At 40.5% G+C, this 20,381-nt stretch overlaps 1 protein-coding gene across 2 annotated transcripts in view; it reads left to right on the top strand.

Moving 5' to 3' along the window:
- MAP2K6 (mitogen-activated protein kinase kinase 6) overlaps positions 1 to 18,188 on the top strand; it is a 40,846-nt gene extending 22,658 nt beyond the window's left edge. For both annotated transcript variants that reach the window (XM_072403446.1, XM_072403447.1), the window contains 9 exons: positions 3,438 to 3,551; positions 4,278 to 4,397; positions 5,975 to 6,091; positions 7,317 to 7,368; positions 8,557 to 8,684; positions 8,820 to 8,897; positions 10,446 to 10,585; positions 12,787 to 12,832; positions 13,375 to 18,188. In XM_072403446.1, coding sequence (XP_072259547.1) covers positions 3,438 to 3,551; positions 4,278 to 4,397; positions 5,975 to 6,091; positions 7,317 to 7,368; positions 8,557 to 8,684; positions 8,820 to 8,897; positions 10,446 to 10,585; positions 12,787 to 12,832; positions 13,375 to 13,452 — 873 coding nt within the window. In that variant the 3' untranslated portion in view covers positions 13,453 to 18,188. The remainder of the gene's footprint in view (positions 1 to 3,437; positions 3,552 to 4,277; positions 4,398 to 5,974; positions 6,092 to 7,316; positions 7,369 to 8,556; positions 8,685 to 8,819; positions 8,898 to 10,445; positions 10,586 to 12,786; positions 12,833 to 13,374) is intronic.
- Positions 18,189 to 20,381: the final 2,193 nt, after the last annotated feature.

Genomic DNA, 20,381 nt, shown 5'->3' on the forward strand with positions numbered 1-20,381 from the left:
CGGCCAGGCATTTTTCTTTAAAGGCGGTCAGCAATGGTTATCCCTGAAACATTTCACTTAATAGATCATATTTCTCTTTTCAACTTGATCCTTTTAGTGACTTTTTTATTTCTAAGAAAGTGTAATGATTTGGGTTTGAGGCTTTGCCTTCTCGGTCTGACTATTCAGTCGCCCACACAGTGCAAATACATTGCTGTGACTTGACTGAACGCCGCTCCCTTCCCACCTCACACTGATGTCACACCCTGCGTGACAGCTGACCAGGATTAGAGCAGCTGCCGCTTCTGTTCATTGGAAGGGAATGTGCTCAAAGTTAGTCATCAGTTTACCTTGCTAATCTCTGTGATGCAATGCAAACTGCGATTTCAGAGCATATGTCGTGTGATCTGAAAAGGAAATCGGAGGTCACCTCCAGGCAGAATCGAAGAAAAAAAAAAATGCATGAATAATAAAGTGCTACGGAAATGAAATATTTAAATATGCAAATGTTTGACTTTTTCTAATAGGGGGATTAAAGGATCCTTCCTGCAAAAGTGATCTTGAACTTTTTTTAACCCTTGGCTTGACTCCATTGGAGATTAACCCTCTTAATGATGAATCTTAACTGTTCTTGGAGATTTGGATGTTCCCACTTACTTTTTGTGTCCTAATGGCTTCTACTTTCTGCAGGTGGTAGACCCACATAATAGGTTGTGATGGTTCTGCATTAACCCTTTGCATATTGCACACACACCCTTTGCATTAAAACAGGTTTGCAGATATTGCAATGTTTAAAGCTGGATTGAATGCTTGAAATCTTTTTAGAAACTTTGAAGATCAACTTTTTGTGCACCAAAAGCCTTTGCAAATCCAGATATTACATGGAGTAGTCACCTGCACAGGGGGTGGATACAAGACCAGACACAGGATATAAAAACCAGCAGTGACGGGTCTTAATTACGGGAAGCTTCCAGGCATGCAACAATCTAGAAAAATTGTGCAGTAAGTTTTCAGCAAGAATACATGTGGCTCCTGTATCCTGGAATGAAGCTTGAAGGTGGTCGGCTGTACCAAATGTGTCTGTACCATAGATTTTCAGATCTGGGAACTTTGTATGGGATCTGTAAATAATAGATCAAGGTGTGCATGCCCAGGAATTCAGTGCATGGATGGTGAGGACCATTCTTAATGGATACATCAGGTGTGTTGACTTAAGAACTCAGCTCAGGGATAGTGAATGTCCCTTGTAATTGGGCACAACAGATTTACAAACCTAGGAAAGTATTAAACACATAACAAAAAGGAGGAACTATAAAATGTAAAGGGAGAGGGTTGTGCTAGGGAATTGACTCTTCCTAGAGCAATAGCATTTCCAAGTTTACAGGCCCATTGCACAGAATTAAAAAATGCAGCATTAACACTGCATGTGTCTACTGTACATCTACCTGCACTTTTTAAAGTTAGTGACAGGGTCTCTTAAATTACTATAGGTTAGTTTGTGTCCATGAGAAAAGAACTTGTTCTTTTGGCCGAAAACAGTTGGATTCGGCCAAGACAGCTATTTTTTTTTCATCATTTATTAAAAGAAGATGCCTGTCATCAATCTGACACAAGAGGCAGACGGTTTTACCTTGTGGAAACTTCCAAACATTCGTTAAACGTGCAGCATGTTTTCTGAAGTCTGCCTACCTGTCACTTTGGATATTCCCTGCGAGCAGAGAACAGAACATTGTGTTCCTACTGGAGCGCCGGCTGCCAAACATGTGAAATCTCACCAGCAGCTGGTGAAAGGAAAAGGGGATTTGCGCTCACCTCACACCTAGCTGCTGTCCCGTGCCATAAGACTCAGTTGGGCAAATAAGCGCATGAAAGTTTTACAAGCCGGAGAAGAAATTCCGTCAGGTCAGCACCTCGGCCATGGGGTGGATTTTAAATGCCAGAGATTGAGCAAACCCCACAAGCTGATTTCCCCACTACAACTAAAGAGCTGCTCACCATGACGTTTTATATCAAATCTTTCTAATTGCACAGCACATTCTCAGCTGGCCGATTGGAGAAGGAAGTGGCACAGAAATGGAAATGACCCTCCTGGCAGCCATCCAGCCTGACTCATGTCAGGGCTAAGAGCCTGCAAGGATAACTGTGGCAAGCATAAATGGGGGGAACTCCGCCAAGTACTATTGGCACCTAAATTTCCTGCCTAATACCACATAGATTTCGAAGATGAATGGAGAGAAGTTGTTTTGTTAATAAAAACACCTGAAAGGTTATTTATAAAAAAAAAAAAAAATGAATAAAAATCCTGACCTGGCAGTATTTGTAAATGTTGAAGCCTTATAAAAATGCAAAGCAAAGTCTAAACTGCTGAGTTTTATGCACTGCCTAAAACTGGTCTTAGAATGCATAAAAATTCTGGCCAAAAGGGTTTTTCTTCAGCTTTGTTTTCATCATATGGTGCTTGGGGCAGAATGCATAAATGATGCACTGGGACTGGTTCAGCCAGGCGGAAGATAGCCCAAACACTTTATAGGCAAGACTGCGATTTGTTTTTTTCCTATGTGCTGCTTTTTCTCCTCATTTGGATCTTCTTGCACAGTTGAGCCGTCTTGTCACCTGGACTGAAATTGCTTCTTCCGATTACACTGCTTTGAGCTTCTTACAATGTGCTTTAGAAGCTGCTGCAAGTAGGAGCCAACCTTATTTTCTGGCCTTATGTCCAGCATCATCAGGCTTTTCTACCCAGTCCAACAATTTCTGGCCCTTTTCATACATTGGATTTTAAGCTTGTCATTCCTGGAGGCCCATTGGTGTTATCTAGGATAATCCCATATGCAAATTCAGCCTTTCTGCACATCCTCTCCTCCAAAATGACAACCACATAATAGGGCATTTGATTTTTGCACAGCTACACCCAAGAACCAGTCCATCTTGCATCAGAGCTGAGGGCTCTTGATTGGCACACCGGAGAAGGATGGTGTGATATAAGTTATGTACAGCACCCTATTGCATGATTGATATGGTACTATACATGGCCTTCCTTCTAAAACCATAGCACCCTGCACCTTCCCCAGCCATGCTTTACCAGAACACCATAGAGAAGCACAAAGACCCAATAACATCCTGGGGTCTAAAATAACATATGCAATATAAAAATGGAAATTACATTAAAAAAATTTAGCATGTGAATGAGGGAAGTAGGGACCAAGAAACTAAATGGCATTAAACTTTATGCTTTATGGATTTTCTTTCTGTTGATTTCTTATTCCTTTCTGCCCACTGATGTTGGTCACAATAACAAACTAAAAGTCGGTGACTCTCTTCACCCCTCGGGTGCACTGACATGATGAGTTGATGTGTGTTTTCCCATTGTTCTTTAAACCAGGTTTTTTACATTAGTATTTTTATATTTAATCCAGAGCTCTCAAGGTGACTTTATTTCCTTTTTATTTGCTTTTTAGAACTTTGAAGTAAAAGCAGATGACCTGTTACCGATTGAAGAACTTGGCCGGGGGGCCTATGGCGTGGTGGAGAAAATGCGCCATGTACCCAGTGAACAGATAATGGCAGTGAAAGTGAGTGACAATCAAATTTGCAATACAATGTTCCTAAAATGAGAACCACTGAAAGAAAAAAAATGAATTGCTATGTTGTAAATGTTAAACAAGCTCATAGTGGAATTTGTGCTGGTCCATTACTTGGGATCCAGCCATAAGAAAGGAAACAAGTAATAAGAATGAATTAGTTTTCTTTAAATGATGTCATTAGCACTATTTTATTCGTGGGATTTACATATGAATGGAGTAGTTACTATAATGCAGCCATTCATTATATTATACAGGATGATCTGTGACTGTCATTGTATGCACTGATTGGCTTTTGTGAGCGTGTGCTCTTATTCTTAAATCAAAGGTAGCTTGCAGATATATGTGCAATGGTGCCTATTGAAATCTATTGACATATATTCACTTTTATAAAGTAAAGTTTGAGGATTTTAACAAACATTTACAGAAGCTTCTGCAAATGGTTGAGTAGAACATGTGCATGATTAACAACACTGCTTTAGATTTCAGTATAGACAGGTTGTGTTGACTGCTCTTTACAGGAAGTTAGGATGAATTTCTTATCAGTAAGTGTTCTGTACTTCCATTTTTTTAATCAGACAAAACATAGTGTAAGGTGCACATGTTGCAGAGCTTTACTATGCATTTTTTAAAATTTTGCCTTGACGTGCAGTATAAAGCTGAAAGCAAATGGCATTTGTCCTCTATCCTCTACTAATGATGACTTTTCTTCCTCAGCGTATTCGAGCCACTGTGAACAGCCAGGAACAGAAGAGACTCTTGATGGACCTTGATATCTCAATGCGCACAGTTGATTGCCCCTTTACTGTCACGTTTTATGGAGCATTATTTCGAGAGGTAATTTTTAATACTTGGACCTTCAGGAGAAATGTAGCATCATTATTGTTTACAAGGGACTTTAAAAAAGTAACATTTGGTGCCAACCTGTATGGTATAATTAAACAATGCATTTTTTTTTTATCTGTAGTGGATTTCAATGCCTGCATTCTGCCCCAAGCACCATATAATTCAATCTTTGCATTTAGCTTTTTCTTTCTCCGCCTTACTGTCCCTGGTCTACACCGTAAGTCATTGGGTTCCTCCAATCATGGAGGCTGAACATCACTGTACATGGTCAGACTTCATGCACTGTTGGGATATTATGGCAACATACAAAGTAACATTTGTTAATTTTGTATCTGCTCAGTTTCATTTATCTGCAGATGTAGCAGTAATGTCAGTTCAAAGCTAAACTCCAGAAATTGTTAAATGCTTATTTAATTTTTGGGATGATGTGATGCACACAATTACTTACCTCTTTCCTTGTTCTTTTTTCATCCAAAGTTCAAGCTGTCAATGAGCCCTTGGTGTCCCCACTTACAAGGCAGAACTTTTGTTCATTGACTCCTGGTAGGGGATGATATTGATGCCTGCAGCCACAGCACAGAACTGTTTATGGCTGCAGTTATGTTGGGGAGCATCTTGCTGGAGCAAGGGAATACTGTGACTAAGCTTGCTGTTTACACCACCCTTAGACTTAGAATTGTCCCAACCTCTCCTAGTCAATCGAATAGGATCATGCTTGAGTCCATGGCAGAATGCTGTGTATTACCGCAAGTCTGACGTGGCCCCAAAAATTTCTTCCAGCGTGAATATCTGGTCTGGTGAAAGCTGAATGAGAGGATTTCCTTTCACTTTCTGCTGGGTGTAAAGGGCAGAAGTCTCCATAAATAAATATTTAAAAAAACTAACGCAGGCTTTCATTACTTGCCTACTATATCCAAAGGGAGCAAAAAAAAAAGTTTGGCTTTAGAAACAACGTAAAGAGAGCCCAGTGTTCTCCCCAGCCCCTTTTAGCTGAGCGCACCACCTGGCAAATTTCAGCAATTACCCGGCAGTTTTAGGGTGGTTACTGAAGAGTTGGGTCACAAATCAGGGGCTTCCACCCAGCTTAAAAAAAAATTCTGGGTTGAGCACTGGAACCTGTTATCAGAGCATGTATTTCAATAGTATTTTAATAACATGCATTTACCATATTGTATGCATGAGACATCAGATATTTCAGCAGCCCCAACTAACCCGCAGTTAGTGTCATACATTGATGTTCCCCTTTGCTCCTTCCCCAGCAAGGGCTGATCGGTGATGGACATTTATGAACACACACAAGGACTGCTCCAGGATTTGCTCCAGTTTCTCAGTCCAGGTAGTAGATGGCAATCCTGGATGATGCCTGAGCTAGGATAGGGCTGTTCTTCTGAAATAGTAAAGCAGTTATGGGCATTATCTAAAACAATTCCAGCTTGCACTAGAGGACAATGCTTAGAGGTTGCCTATCTAAATATCTGATGGCTTTTCTTAGTTCCTATTTTCTGAATTTGATATTTATGCTGAATCGTCAATCACAACCAGTCATTCCATACTTTTGTCTTTTACAGGGTGATGTCTGGATCTGCATGGAGTTGATGGACACATCTCTGGACAAATTCTACAAGCATGTGATAGACAAAAACTTGACTATCCCTGAAGACATTCTGGGCAAAATAGCAGTTTCTGTAAGTCAAATATCTGCTTAAATGTTTTTCTATATGCTTAAAGTTTGTTTTCTACTTCTAAGGATTTCTTTGGAAGGATGTTGGGAATGGGTTAACATTATTCCGAATTGCTCTGTTCTTGTATGTTGACTATTTACCTAAAGCTTGCTAATTTGCTAATCTACAAAAACATAATCTGTGCAAGATTCTGGCAGAAAACATGGCAGAAAACAAGACCAGCACTTTGATAGGGGTTACATGACTATGCAACGAGTATTATTGTTATACTATAGCAGGGCTTCTTAACTTCAGCCCTCAAGGGTCACATACAGGCTGGATTTTTGTAAATTCTGCTGACAAAGAAAAAAAAAATTGTGTATGCACCCTGACCCTCAAAGACTGGAGCTGAGGACACTTGTATTGTATGCACATTTGCATTACACGAAACCCATGGTCTTCTAGGGCAGCGGCTCCCAACCTTTCGGACCACGCATACTTCGTTGGCAGCTGTGTGTCACTCAAAGGGAAAGAAACTTCCACTAGAGTCATGTCATAATGCCAGAACCCACCCACTCGTCCAGAGACACGACCAGCCCACTGGCATGATGCTCCGATGCATATGGGTGGGAGACATGGTTTGCGGCTCTGGCTTGTGCGCCCCCCCCATGCGGGGATCCTTCCCCTGACCCCGCTGGGGGTGCACCAGCCAGAGTCACGACCCCAGGTTGGGGACCGCTGTTCTAGGGCACCTCTTGCATGTACCTATCATGACAGAGGGGATTTTTTGCCACTTATATTTTAAAAATTATTAGGAAAGGTGCCAGTAGATGAGGTTTCCCTTTTAAAAATACCAGTTACTTGGCTGTCAAGCAGATCCTGTGGTTAGAAGTGGGGAATTGATTCCTCAACCTTTTATTAAATGCAGAAGGGGTCTGCGTGTAGGCGTATTGAGATCAGTAAAATTTACAGGACCAGAAATGTTAGCCCAATTATAGCGGAACTAAACATGCTCTACTTACCTGTCCCCATTCCATCACGGGGGGAAGACTCTTTACTCTTTACTCTTTACTCTAGACTCTTTACTCACCCTTAGCTTGTTCCCTGAATGATTGAGACCATTCTATTATTTAATGAGAGGGTAAACACTTGCCCCTACTAAAAGTTAGGGTTGAATAAGCTGCTGGGTGACAAATTGAACAATATATTACATATTTTTTACATTTATTTTTTTTCTTCTTTCTACCAGATTGTTAGAGCATTAGAACATCTACATAGTAAGCTCTCTGTCATTCATAGAGGTAAGTGCCGTTTTTCTCATTGCACATATTTACATTATTATTTAGGAAATCCAATTAATGGAGGCAGTTTAGGTCAATCCACTTTGAGATACTGCGTGCCCTTTCTGGCTCAAACACCAACGGTGTCTTGCTGGGCCAAATTAAAACAATGCTTATATTTCTGGTCTGCTTTAGTAGCCCACTAATGGGGAAAATTCAGGTGATCCTTCCTTTGAAATGTATGTAAATAAGCCTGGGCACAATTCACGTTGAAAAAAGTAAAAATTCACCCAAAGTGCGTTCCTTGCAGTACCTCTGCAAGGAACGCACTTTGGGTGAATTTTTACTTTTTTCAACGTGAATTGTGCCCAGGCTTATTTACATACATTTCAAAGGATTGGATCTGGCTACCCAATAAGCCTTTAATATTTGCTTGGTACTCTATCTAGTACAATATTTGCACACCTGCTGCACACCCAAAATAGTGGGTGGAAACACCATAAAAGAGCCCAAATTATGGCAGGCAGATCCCACTTTTGGAGTATTCCTGGACTTCCTCTAGTTTGATCCATGGACATATTTGCCACTATGGTATACAGTCGTGTGCTATGGTGGTGTAAGGGCCATCTGGGCAATAAGTAAAAGTTGGCCAATTCAGGCAAAGTCTATTTTTGCTTTGTTGGTCTTTGCCCTGTAATAATTGCTGCAAAAAATAACCCCCGGAGGGAAAAGATTTGATAATGCCCTTTCCCCAGCTTACATAATGCAAAGAGTGACCGCCTCTTCCTGCCAACAAGATCCCTGAGAAAGCTGAAAAGCCCAGATATCACAAGCAGGTTCTGAAGCATAGTACAGGATCTTATTATGTCCTGAGGTTTGGGCTGCCCCAAGATCTTGCTTAAAGGATAATAACGCTCGTCAGAAGGAATTTGAAAAAATGCAAATATGCTATCTAATCCCTTTTTCCTTATGGGTTGGCACCTTGAGAAAGTGGATTGTCTGCTATAGATCCTATTAACGGGAAGACCTTTTCTTATGCCAAGTTTTTATACCAGTTATCAGTAGAGTCGTTTTAAGTGGACTGACCCTTTAATTGTGGCTAACTGCCATTTTTAGATACCCGAGTGCAAAAAAAGATATGCATCTTTTACGTAGCATACCTCATGCTCCTCCGAGCCATCTAAATTGTCTTTTATTATTTATTTTCAGATGTAAAGCCTTCAAATGTTCTCATTAACAAGCAAGGCCAGGTGAAGATGTGCGATTTTGGGATCAGTGGATACTTAGTCGACTCTGTAGCCAAAACAATGGACGCTGGCTGCAAACCATACATGGCTGTAAGTGTGAATTGGTACAGTTTTAATTCCAGTAATTTGACGGTTGGACTGTTTTTCTTTTGCTGCTTCTATGCAATTTTAGTATTCAGGTTTTTATAGTTTATTCCTAATGCCTTTTTTCTTCTTTCCGTGCAGCCTGAGAGGATAAACCCAGAACTGAACCAGAAAGGATACAGTGTGAAGTCTGATATTTGGAGCCTTGGAATCACAATGGTATGATATGGGAATTTGCAATTGTATTTACCGTTGGTTGAGGTCCTCCTGGTGACCAGTATGCATACAGAAGACCCCAGACATGTATAGAGCAGACAGCTCTATATAGCAGTGATAAAGCACCAGACTAAAGGCACACATTTGCCCTAATGTGCACATATGAACAGCAGGTTTGGATATTATACCAGACTTGCAAAGCAACACTCTATGGCACTGGATTATCTGTACTCTGCTCTGTTGCTGAAGCTTCCATCTTTGCCTTCTGGGTTTGAAGTATTAAGGCCTTATTGGCTGGGTTTGGGTCACCAGTCTCCTAGGCATGTGCACAAGGGATTCTTCATCCCAACACAGAATTGTGCTGAGATTGCACTACACTGTAGGTAGAATAATGCAAGCCTCTTAAAGGTGCGTTGTACCTTTCTGGTTCTGTGTTGCTGTATTGTGCCTTGCTGTAGGCTTCCAGCTTTTCTGGATATGTCAAAATTTTTTTACCACCATCTCCTTGTTGCCTGCCTTTGTTCAAAGCAGCACATTCAGATTTTAAAAACACGGACCAAACCTCACATTTACAGGTCTAAAGATCTTTTACATTTTAAAGTATTGGAAACCAATTGCTTTGTAAAAAATGTCTTCCTGTAGGCTTTTCTGCTGCTATGTAGGTTTAATTGTAGTTCATATATGATCATTTAGCAGAGCAATGTTGACTTTCCATAACTGCACCACTCGGTGGCAGTAGATTCACACAGATTCTCCTATGGAAAAAATGTTTGTTGCCCAGCATTGGTTATCCTGATATTATTTCGCAGCTGGTCCTTCCTCCCAGAACAAGACTCAGGTGGAAGCTGCTCATCTATAATACCCTGGTTGCATGTGCATTGCAGGGCAGTGAGGTTAAACCCATAAAGCTTTGGCACGAGTCACAGCACTTGTGTTGCAGTTCACTAGATCATATTCGGTGCAGATTTTTATTGTGTATTAGGCATTTACATAATGAATGTTTATAAACTATTTCAGCATGTAAACTGTTCTTAAAAAAGTGTCATTTTGATTAAAAAAATGCAAAACCGATATAAACTGTAACACTTTGTACCGGGTTGACTTAGTGCCCACAACTGCAAGATTGTCATCTCTATACAGCACAAGCATTTTGTGTAGGAAAGGAAAAATTAGGACACGGGCTGTATCTCCTTGGGTTTGTAAGCTTTTTATGTTGCCTACCTACCACCCATATGTTGTAATGTTGTTGGTTTGTTATCAGATTGGTAGGGTGACCTTATCCAGGTCTGTATAATCTGTGTATATGATGGTAAAGCTCTGGAGATAGGAGAAGTGAGCATTTGTTTGCCAATCTGCTTTAATCTTTGGAACTGTGGAAAGAAGGTGATTTTTTTTATAGAGATTTCTTTTTTCTGTTGTGTGCATATTGCATGGATCAGAAAGTGGGGGAAGAGTCCCAAACCAATAGTATTTAATGAATTCCAACCTTGGTTAAAAATAGTTTTTAGCTTGGCTTAACATTAATCTCTTTTTGTCTTTTCTCTCCTTTAGATCGAGCTTGCTATTTTGCGGTTCCCATATGACTCGTGGGGGACTCCGTTTCAGCAGCTTAAGCAGGTAGTCGAGGAGCCGTCGCCACAGTTGCCTGCAGAAAAGTTCTCTGCTGACTTTGTTGACTTTACCTCACAATGGTAAGTTCAAAAACACTTTCTATACTTTGTAAAAAAAATGATTGACTAGTCCGGTATGTTTAATGCAGTATTTTATTAAAAGGCTGCTTTGGGTAAAATCATCTGGTCAACCACAAGTTAGCTGTGCGACATTTTAGAAAATCCGCTCGGTTTATTGTATTGTGATCTGCAGTCATATTCAACAGGGTTCACACAGTACCTTTTGCATGACTATATCCTACTGTAACACAATCCTGTAAATTGCAATGGCCTCTAGGACTAGGTTTTAGTTTGCCCTTGGTCACTGCAGTCTTTCGTAATCTGTACCTTGGGGAAAAATGTGAATCATTTGTGGGCAATGTTTGGTCACTTCTAAAATGTTTTGTGCATAAATTGAGTTTTTGGACCAATCTGAGCAACATAAATGACCCAGGAAAAGGGAAACTTCTGGATTGTCACTTCAAAGCTGCTTACACAAACAAGTTCTCTGACACCTAAAGTAATTCAATCCATTTCATTTGAGTCCAGGGTGGCTTGGTAATGCCCCCAGGAGGGCATGTCGTTCATACCCTGGCTCCATGGGGAATAGGATGTGAGGTATGTTGAGCAATGGTACCTTGACAGTGAATCAAAAGGGGACAGTGCTGGAGAGGAGGTAAGTTTTACAGCTGCAGAGCCATTGGGCTATGAATGTTTTTTCAGCAGTTTCCAAGTGCAGGGAACTGCCAGTCCAGCACTCCATATATGCCAATGCTGAATGGTTCTAGATGGACCCTTTGGGTTGGTGTCACTGCTGCAGACTCCCATTCTGGATCCATAAATGATCCCTTCACTGGCTATCCAAAAAGAAGTGTTTGTGTAACAAGGCCAATGACACCAGGTCCTTGTACACTGCAAACAAGAAAAGACATTGGACTGGAGCATGACCTGGCAGTGGCTTTAGGTGAGTAAAAGGGCAGCTAGATGCTTGTTTGTTCTTGTAATGTCAGCAGGCCCAAAGATTAGCTGATTTAATTTCAGCGAGAGGCAAATTCACATTGGTTCCTATGGGCTCCTGCAACGTGTGTATTGTTAGCATTCCCGAATAACACGTGGTGATTTCTATGCATCAGCTTCCATGTAAACACATTGCATCTTCTTTACCGTATCAAAATTGGATGCAGTGCACTGATAAACATTCCAATACCGTAAGTGTGAGCAATGTGTTTACAACTAGGGGAGGCCGAAAGGTGTGCATCCGGCCTGGCTTCCCCTCGGGTTTCTGGAATCCCATGGACCTTAATGGAAAAAGAGGGACAGCTCACGTTTTACTGGCTCTGCTCGATGCAACCTGTCTTACTATTGTCTGTCTGGAAAGTTTCCCCTGAGATTACTGGAGCGGAAGCAATTTCATGAAGCTTCCTGACTGAGGATGGGTAGTTTTTTTTTTCTTCTAAGCTAGTGCGAAGTGACAAGGCTGCTGCGGATGTCACACAGTCTGACACTTGACCCCGGTGCTGTCCAAATGACGAGAGCACTGGCTTGTATGTCACTGCTGCTGTTTTAAATGTATATCGCGGTCATGGACAATGACATAAATGGACTAAAAACATTTCATTATTATTCACTGGAACATAAAGGAATAAGATTTGTAAATTCTGTATGTCCAAGGACAATTGGAGTGGGGCTTTAATATAACGGAACCTTTTTGATGAAATGTCTTCTTTAAACATGACTATTGCAATCACAGGCCAAGCATGTTGCTTGGTTTGAGCTGCAAGCTTGCCCATGCATTGGTGTATAAGAGGAAGTTCTACAACACAGAATCATGGCACATGAGATTTCATTCCTACCCCATCCAGCCAGTTCCTAAAGGTCAACATTGCTAAGGCCAGACATAGATGGGCCTATGCCTTCCTGGGAATGTTGGCTTTGTTGTCTTCTGCCAGTTTTTTTTTGGTGGACTATGGTGCTGTTTACCGTAAACTAGGGCGCTTTATCTTTATCTTAACAATTGCTTCCTAGTAAAGCAATCAGTAATGCTGGGAAACTGCATGATGCATTTGTTGCTGCTCAGTCATTAAACCCGTTTGAGGGTAGCATTGGCCTTTTGTAGGAATCGCTTGCATGTATTTTAGTCTATACGGCTGCTGTTCACTTGCAGGATTCTTGAAGCTGCTTTATTTAAAATATTCTTAGCTTATCGTTGCACTTATCTTAAACAAACCTCTTTCTCTCGACAGCTTGAAGAAGAATTCCAAAGAGCGTCCAACTTACGCAGAGCTTATGGTGAGTAAACAGCACAGATCCCAGTTCCCGTTCCCGGACTCGTTTTTCATTGCTCTTTTATTAGGACTGTTCGGGGTTAGCAGCCAGCTACCAATCAGATTCTGTACTCTACTATAAATTTATAATTTATTATGTGGAGCATTAAATCATTATTACAGAATGCTGTAGTTTAGGAGAGTGATTGCTCTATTTCTCTAAGTGAGAAACATACAGTCCCTTCTTCAGACACGGCAGTAATTTAAAGCTGAACTCCAGGCAACTGGGTGACAAAGCAAACCAAAGGATCTAAATCTTCTGTCCACCCATTTTCCCTATTCCTTAGAATTAAATGGGCCACCAACATTTCTTTTGGTGGCCCTACCAATATCAAGCTAAAACAAGCTACATACATTGATTATGGAGCTGCATTATTTGCTGCCTGGAGTTCGGCATTAAAGCAAACCTGTACTTTTCCTGAATGTATTTACTGTCAAGTTTTTTTTCTATTTTCTTTTATATTTGTCCAACTGACCCTTTTTTTTTTTTTTTTACTCTCCAAACAGCAACACCCGTTTTTCACGCTGCACGAATCGAAGAACACCGACGTGGCGTCCTTCGTCAAACTCATCCTGGGCGACTAAGCCCGTCGACTGGCCCTCCCGTCATCCTTCACACGGACTTCTCCTGCAGGACGCGGGCAGCGCCTCATGGCTGCTGTACCTAAAATTACCCATCATAAGGCCTCTTGGGACTGGGATAACTGGACTCCATATTTGTTTCTTTTGGCTTCCTCAGTGCAAAAAAAAAAAAAAAGGAAAAAAAAAAAAAGTCCGACCTCGGACGCATTTTACCAGAATGGAATAATCTCTACCTGTACCACCTGCTGTATGGGTTTATATCAATTTTAGGTTTCCTACTCTTAGACAATTTTTGTTTTTGGTTCTAGGTGCTACTATAGTTTTTTTTTTTTTTCTTTTGTAGTGTTTTTTTTTTCCCTCTTCTTTTTTTTTTGGAATAATATTTATGTTCCCATATCTGATTTTACGTCTGTTTGAGAGGAAGAGTGTGTGATCTCTGAGCAGTACGGTGGCTAATATTTATAGGGTTTGTTTTTTGTTTTTTTTCCGCTGGTGAAAGGGTGACAACTTTTAATTTTTTTTTTTTTTTTTATTCTGTGTTGAGAGAAATATTTAATTTTTTCCCCCTCTCCATATTTTTAAATGAATTCTGCTGTGGCTGTGTGAACGATTTCAGCTACTTTTTATCAAAATTGCTTTTTAATGCCAAGTAGAGAGATGGAAAATGATTTCGCTTTTTTAAACTTTTTTTTTTTTTCTTTTTGTTCATTATCCTGGCCACACCAAAGCAATACAGGACTTTACAGACTATGCCTTGACAGCTGAGCCAGATAGGAGTACGCTGTTTGAGGAGGACGGTCCCTTTAAATTTTAAAAGGAAATACAAACTTATGATATTATGAAATGAATTACTTGTATAAGAAAGTTTCCTCTGCTGAGCTGCAGGCTTGTTGGCTACGGACGATTTGTCTCTTGAACCAGCTGAAAGTTATCCCACAAAATTGTGCATTTAATAAACTTTGTTGTCCTGTAACATTATAGGTGAAATTGAGTCCACCATGGGAATAGAAGAGATGGGGATAGTCTAGATGTTGTTTCAAGAGAGAACTTGGCTTGTAGCTATACAAACCTACATCTTTGGAAGAACTGAAATCTTATTTGTACAAAAACCCCTCATTATATATCTTTTATGGGTTGGCATGTAACTGGTACTAAAAGCCAAATTATTTTCATGTGGATGCTTTGCCCCCGCTGCTGTACTATGTACTTCTCGGGTTGTTTGGGATAGGAGGTTCATGTGAGCTGCAGATCTTGCAATGCATTGACGTACCTCTTTCTTTGGCTAGCAATGGATTTCTCCATTTTGAGTGAGATTAATTTTAATTCCTCCCCCGGCTTGATCTAATGGGAGCGCGAACAACCTAAACCAAAGGATCTTTGACTTTCCTCCTGCAGTTTCTGGCAATGCACCTGCAGCCAAAATGGGGAAATGTCTATTGGAGAGCGACTGCAATGGGCCACCCCTTTTACTTTTAAAAGGCCTTTACACCTAAAACACAATCTGGCTTTACTTAACCCAATATCAGTATTTTTTTAGCTGTATCATTTTCCCAGTGAATGTGCTGCTAGTTTTACATTTGATTTATTGCTATGCATGTATCAGGATCGGTTTGAACTTTCCTCATTATATCAGTTCTGGTTCTTTTTAGGAGCCTTTTAGTGCCAGATTAGTACCTTAAACAGATTATTTTTAATCTATTTATTCATTTTTAAATTGTACATAGACCTCTTCATTCATTAGCTGCAATATCACCTTTATTTATGTTGCATCAATTGTCAAATTCAATAAAGGATAGGTAATGATAAATCATGTTGAAATATTAGAAGTTTGATTTAAAGTATTTTTGACAGTGCCAAAATACCAATGAAGTGATGCTTCGTAGATTGATTCGTTCTACGATATATAATGTCCAGTGTGGGCAAAGACGGTCTTTCAGATCTTTTTAACTCCATAGCTAGAAAAAGTCAAAGTTCTTCTAGAGCAAGGGTGTCAAACACAAATACACAGAGGGCAAAAATTAATAATTAAGACAAGTCTTGGGACAATTTTGAATTTTTTTTTTTTAAATTGAGGAAATGTTTCCTTCTCTTTAGATATAAACCCTTTTCATGTGGAAACAAAGAGGTTTTGCTTCACATTCAATCTGGAACAAGCTTGTAATAAAGAAAGAGGCATAATTTTTTTTTTCATTTTTTTTTTAGGAAAAAATCATATGCCTCTTTATCTATTTGTAGCCCTCTGAGTTAAATTTCAATGGTAATCTTTTTGCACAGGATAACAATAATAATACAAATATTCTTCTATGAAAATCCAACCATTCAAGTCCATGCCTTGGAGTAGCAAGGAAAAGTACAGCTGAGGGGGAGTGCTGGAAATGCCCGATGCGACCAATCAGTGACCCGCGGCTGAAACTTCCCTCTTCATTGAAATAGCGCTGCTACTAAAAATTCCTGGCATTATAAAACAGTCCAATGCGGGGCCACACATAGGCAGAGAGCCCGCTGGTCTATAGACGTGAATGGTACTGGGAATTGTAGAAGCGACGCTATTTCAATGCAGTGGCGGGCCAGCTGCAGTTCATATTTAGGATTCTTTTGGGGGCCAAAAAAGGACGTCGGGGGCCAGAATTGGCTCCGGGCCAAAGTTTGACACCCCTGTTGTAGAAGGTTACAATAGGCTACAGACTGGGCATATCTTTGCAAGTCATGTGCAATCAAAATCTTTTGGAAGCCAGACGGTTTTATGTTACAGATTTCCTATGCTAGTATCCAGCTTAAAACTACCCTCAAGTCAAAAACTAAGCCGGTTCGTGCCTACACTTCATAGGTATACCTATCTGTCCATTATAACCTTGGTCTTCGGACCCTTTCTTGTATACTCCCGCCTGTTTTCTGCAACTCGTGTGTGTGAAACCGTGCCTTTTGAGTTGCCCCATTGGAGTCGATAGGCAAACACATAGCAGTCAGGAGGGGAGTGGGGTATCTAAAATCAGGAATTGACTTCAGGGCATTGTTTTAATGAATTCATCATGGTTTGTAATGTCAGATTGTTTTATGGGTCTATTGGCCTATTTTTATATCCATTTTACAATATTAATTTTACTTGAGCAGTCTGAAAAATATTAAATTTATCAACCAATGAACAGCTGGTCCGTGCCATGCTTTCTGTGCAATATCTTGCTCTCCAGCATTATCCCCTTTTTCTATTTTCTATTGTGATCTGTGCATGAAACTATTAGGGTGATGGGAGATGGAGGTATTTGATATCCTGCCACAGAGCTGAGATTTGCACACTTGGTGCATATTTCCCTGGTTTAGTTTTGCTGATTTGTAAGTTCACATTCTGATCCTTGTGTCAGATTTTCTGTAAACCTAACATATCAAATTATTTGTCTTGCATGCAGCCCAGGGTTCTCCCCAGCTCATTTTAGCTGGGTGCATCACCTGGTACATAGGGGTTACTGAAAAGTTAGGTCACAATACATGGGCCCACCTACAGCTTCTTCCCACCCAGTCTAAAGAAATTCTAGGGAGAATCCTGCAGCCCTTGTTCTATTGTTGACCTCCATTACCTAACAAAATTGTATATCAAGCTATTATATAGCTTGTTAAGGTTATTCTTCCTCCTTATATTTTTGTAGGTGGAATTCATTTATTTAAATTTGCCATTAACAACAGTTACCAAATTTTTATCTGTGTAGAAGCGCATTTTAGTTTAAGGTTTAATGCAACCCGTAAAGTCAGACCTAGTCTGCAATCAAAAGGCTCATTCTCCCCTATGAAAGGAAGGCTCAAGTTTTAAGTGTGGTAAAGGACCATTGGACCTCTTCACAGAGGGTACTGCTTCCAAATTTAGAGCAAGGAGCTTTCTGTGCAGCATGCTGGCAATGGAACGTCTTTCCTACCCAGGCTCCAGCTGAGCCTTTAGGCATCAATTGGTTGCACATGCCTGCCATAGACATATATCTGGATGTTTTGCATCTGACACATGGGCAGAAAGTTGAACCTGAATGTGGTAACATTTCTGGGAAGGTAGATTTTTATATCAAGGTATAGAGGCTAATCAAATAACGCACATACCTCTTCCTCACCCTGATTCACCCTTTTGCTTTTAAATAGCCAATGGTGAATAACTCAATGGCCAAAGCTATTGGGCCAAAATTATCCCTGGCTTATTTTATTGGGAACTTGGTTGGCAATCTCTTCTAGCTTATCACCCAACCCCCGGCAAGTCTCTCGCTGCAGTTTTAGGGAGCTGTGATGTTCCTGCTGTATTCTTTGTAATGTATGACAAGCAAGGCTATTTCCTAATGACCAGAGCAGTTAGGTGGAGGTGGGAACCCTATCACCAGAGTCCATGGTATAAGCCTGGGGGTAAATTAGCTCTACACCAGGCAAAAGTTCATGCAGTTGCTTTGGTGTGGTGTGATCCTTTATATCCTAAATCTTTTTTTGCTTGCAGAGGGACGTGTAATGCATTGCAAGGGGCAGACTGGGTCATGGTATCCATGACGGTTAGCAATGTTTTCTATTACTAAGAAACACATGTAACCAGATGTGTTCACCCTGACCGTCTATTGCTTTTTATTGAGATGTAACTGTATTCCACAGGGTTTTACCAGGATACGTCAGGAATGAGCTAAAAAAAAGTGATGTATACACACCCACAGGGAAATGATGCCTTTGATTTCCAATTCAATGAAATGTCTTGCATATCAATTATATTTTTTAACGTCAAACTGAGTCTGTTTAGTTTTTATTGTGTCTCTCTTTATTGTATCTGCGTCTAATCAAGTTGGGTTAAACACTTGACTATGTCTTTGTCAATCCTCGGGGAACGTCATAAATTACTAACTAATTACAAGGGGTTTGAAGAATGCAAATGTACGTTTTCTGTGCTGTCTTCACCTTTCCTGAAATTTGGAACTGACCAAATCAAATGGATATTTGTGGTATCCCAGACATAGAAGGAGGATAAAAAAAGTGTGCTATATTTATTTTAATTTCAGCAGTACCCCCCCTCCTTCATTTTGCTTACTCCTACATGACTAAAGGACATTGGTGGGCTGAACCATTGAGCACAGCAATGCACCAAAAGATCTACACTCCTAAAAGTAACAAATTCTTCATCAAGTCATTTCACTGGTCAATAATTAAATTGTTTGGACAGCAGTAGTGAGTATGGAAGTTCTTCCCTGCAGGGGTGGCTTTATTTTAGTTATTGGTCGTAGTGATGTTTATTTTAAATAGTTGGCCTTCCCAAAACAGTCTTCCTAAGTTCCTCAATGGCCAAGAAAGTCCTTGAACTTGGAGTTGTTGTCTACAGAAGGGTGATTAGCAAACAAAATAAATCTGTAGGTCAGCCCATGGTATGACCCATCTTTCCTAAAGCTTTCTAGGTTTGACCAGTGTCCTTGAAGGAACCAAGGAGGAATGTCTTCTACTTGGATGTTAATCACACATTGGTCTTTAATACAACAATTCTACCATTTGTTTTACCTTGTGACCAGGTCACCCTAATCAACGACGCCCCTCCAAAAACCTTTGTTGGCTCAGCAACATAAAAAATGAAGGCCATGCTCATGGTAATGTTTGGTCGGTCTTGGTTTAGGAGCGTGTGGGTTGTTGGTAAGATTTCGAGCAGACCACTTAGATCTGCTGTCCCAAGAGCCAATCTGCCTTATTTGATGACTACTTCATCCTAAAAAGCCAAATTATGCCTGAAGGCAATCCCCAGAGATTTAGATTGGATCACGTAACAGCCTTTTGCTCTATTTGCTCTTCAATTGCACTGCTTTTGAACATCCTAAAGGTTTTGGGCTTCTTGTATCCCTCCATTGACTAAAAATCTAGTTTCTGGAGTCAATTGAAGGAGACAGTTCCCACTCTTTTATGTTTTATGATTATGCTATACTGATAGCAAGAGTAGTTGTTACTTGGGCTAGTAGTCCACAATGGTTTGCCATTTCTCTAGTCCTCCAGTGCAGCATATTGTTGATATCTGTGTCCCTCAATGGATTCTAAGATCAGGCTTTCACAGTGATTACAAAAATCCTATTTCAGTGTTTAGAATACGTTGGAGGGTAAAAGAAAAAATGAAAGGCAAGCTTCCTAAACACACAGATAAAATACATTTACTAAAGATGTGTTTTATCTTTATATCCAGACTCAAGCTTTACACCCTAATGCTATACAACAGACCGGTAAATAGCCCCACCTAAATGGTAAGGAATAAAATACCAAGGTGTCTTCTCTCCAGCCTTCTGCATTGACTGTGACAGAGCAGAGACAGTAATTTGGTCATCTTTATGCTCTATCATGCTATCCGTGTCTTCATTGTATCTTTAATTCCAGTCCTCGTATCAGAGGCTGATATGAAATCAACATTAGAAATTTGTTACTTTAAGATCTCTACACCTGCTGTGTCGATAATGGGGGGCTTCTGCCATCCCTGCACCAAGTTCTGGGTCTGTACACCAGTTGTGCTCATTTGGAAGGGTTCCCACAATCCCTGCTTGAGTTCCAAGGTCTGCACACCTGCTTTACCTATTATGAGGGGCTTTTGAAATCCCTGCCCCAAGTTCCTGAGTCTGAGTGTCCCAACCAGCTGTGCCCATTCTGATGGGGTTCCCAGCATTTCTGCACTAGGTTCTCGGTTCTGTAAACCTGCTGTGCCCATTATGAGGGGTTTCTGAAATCCCTGCTCCAACTTGGGTCTGTACACCAGCTTATTATGATGAGTTCCCACAATCTCTGCACTGAATCATTGGGTCTGTATACCTGCTGTGCCCATTACGAAAGGCTTCTGCCATCCTTACATCAAGTTCCTGGGTCTACATACCAGCTGTGTCTATTATGGAGGCTTCTCACAATCCCTGCACTGAATTCTTGGGTCTGTACACCAGCTTCCCCTACTTTGTAGGGTTCCCGCC

Source organism: Pyxicephalus adspersus, chromosome 3 (assembly GCF_032062135.1).
Source record: "Pyxicephalus adspersus chromosome 3, UCB_Pads_2.0, whole genome shotgun sequence".
Classification (NCBI taxonomy): Eukaryota; Metazoa; Chordata; class Amphibia; order Anura; family Pyxicephalidae; genus Pyxicephalus; species Pyxicephalus adspersus.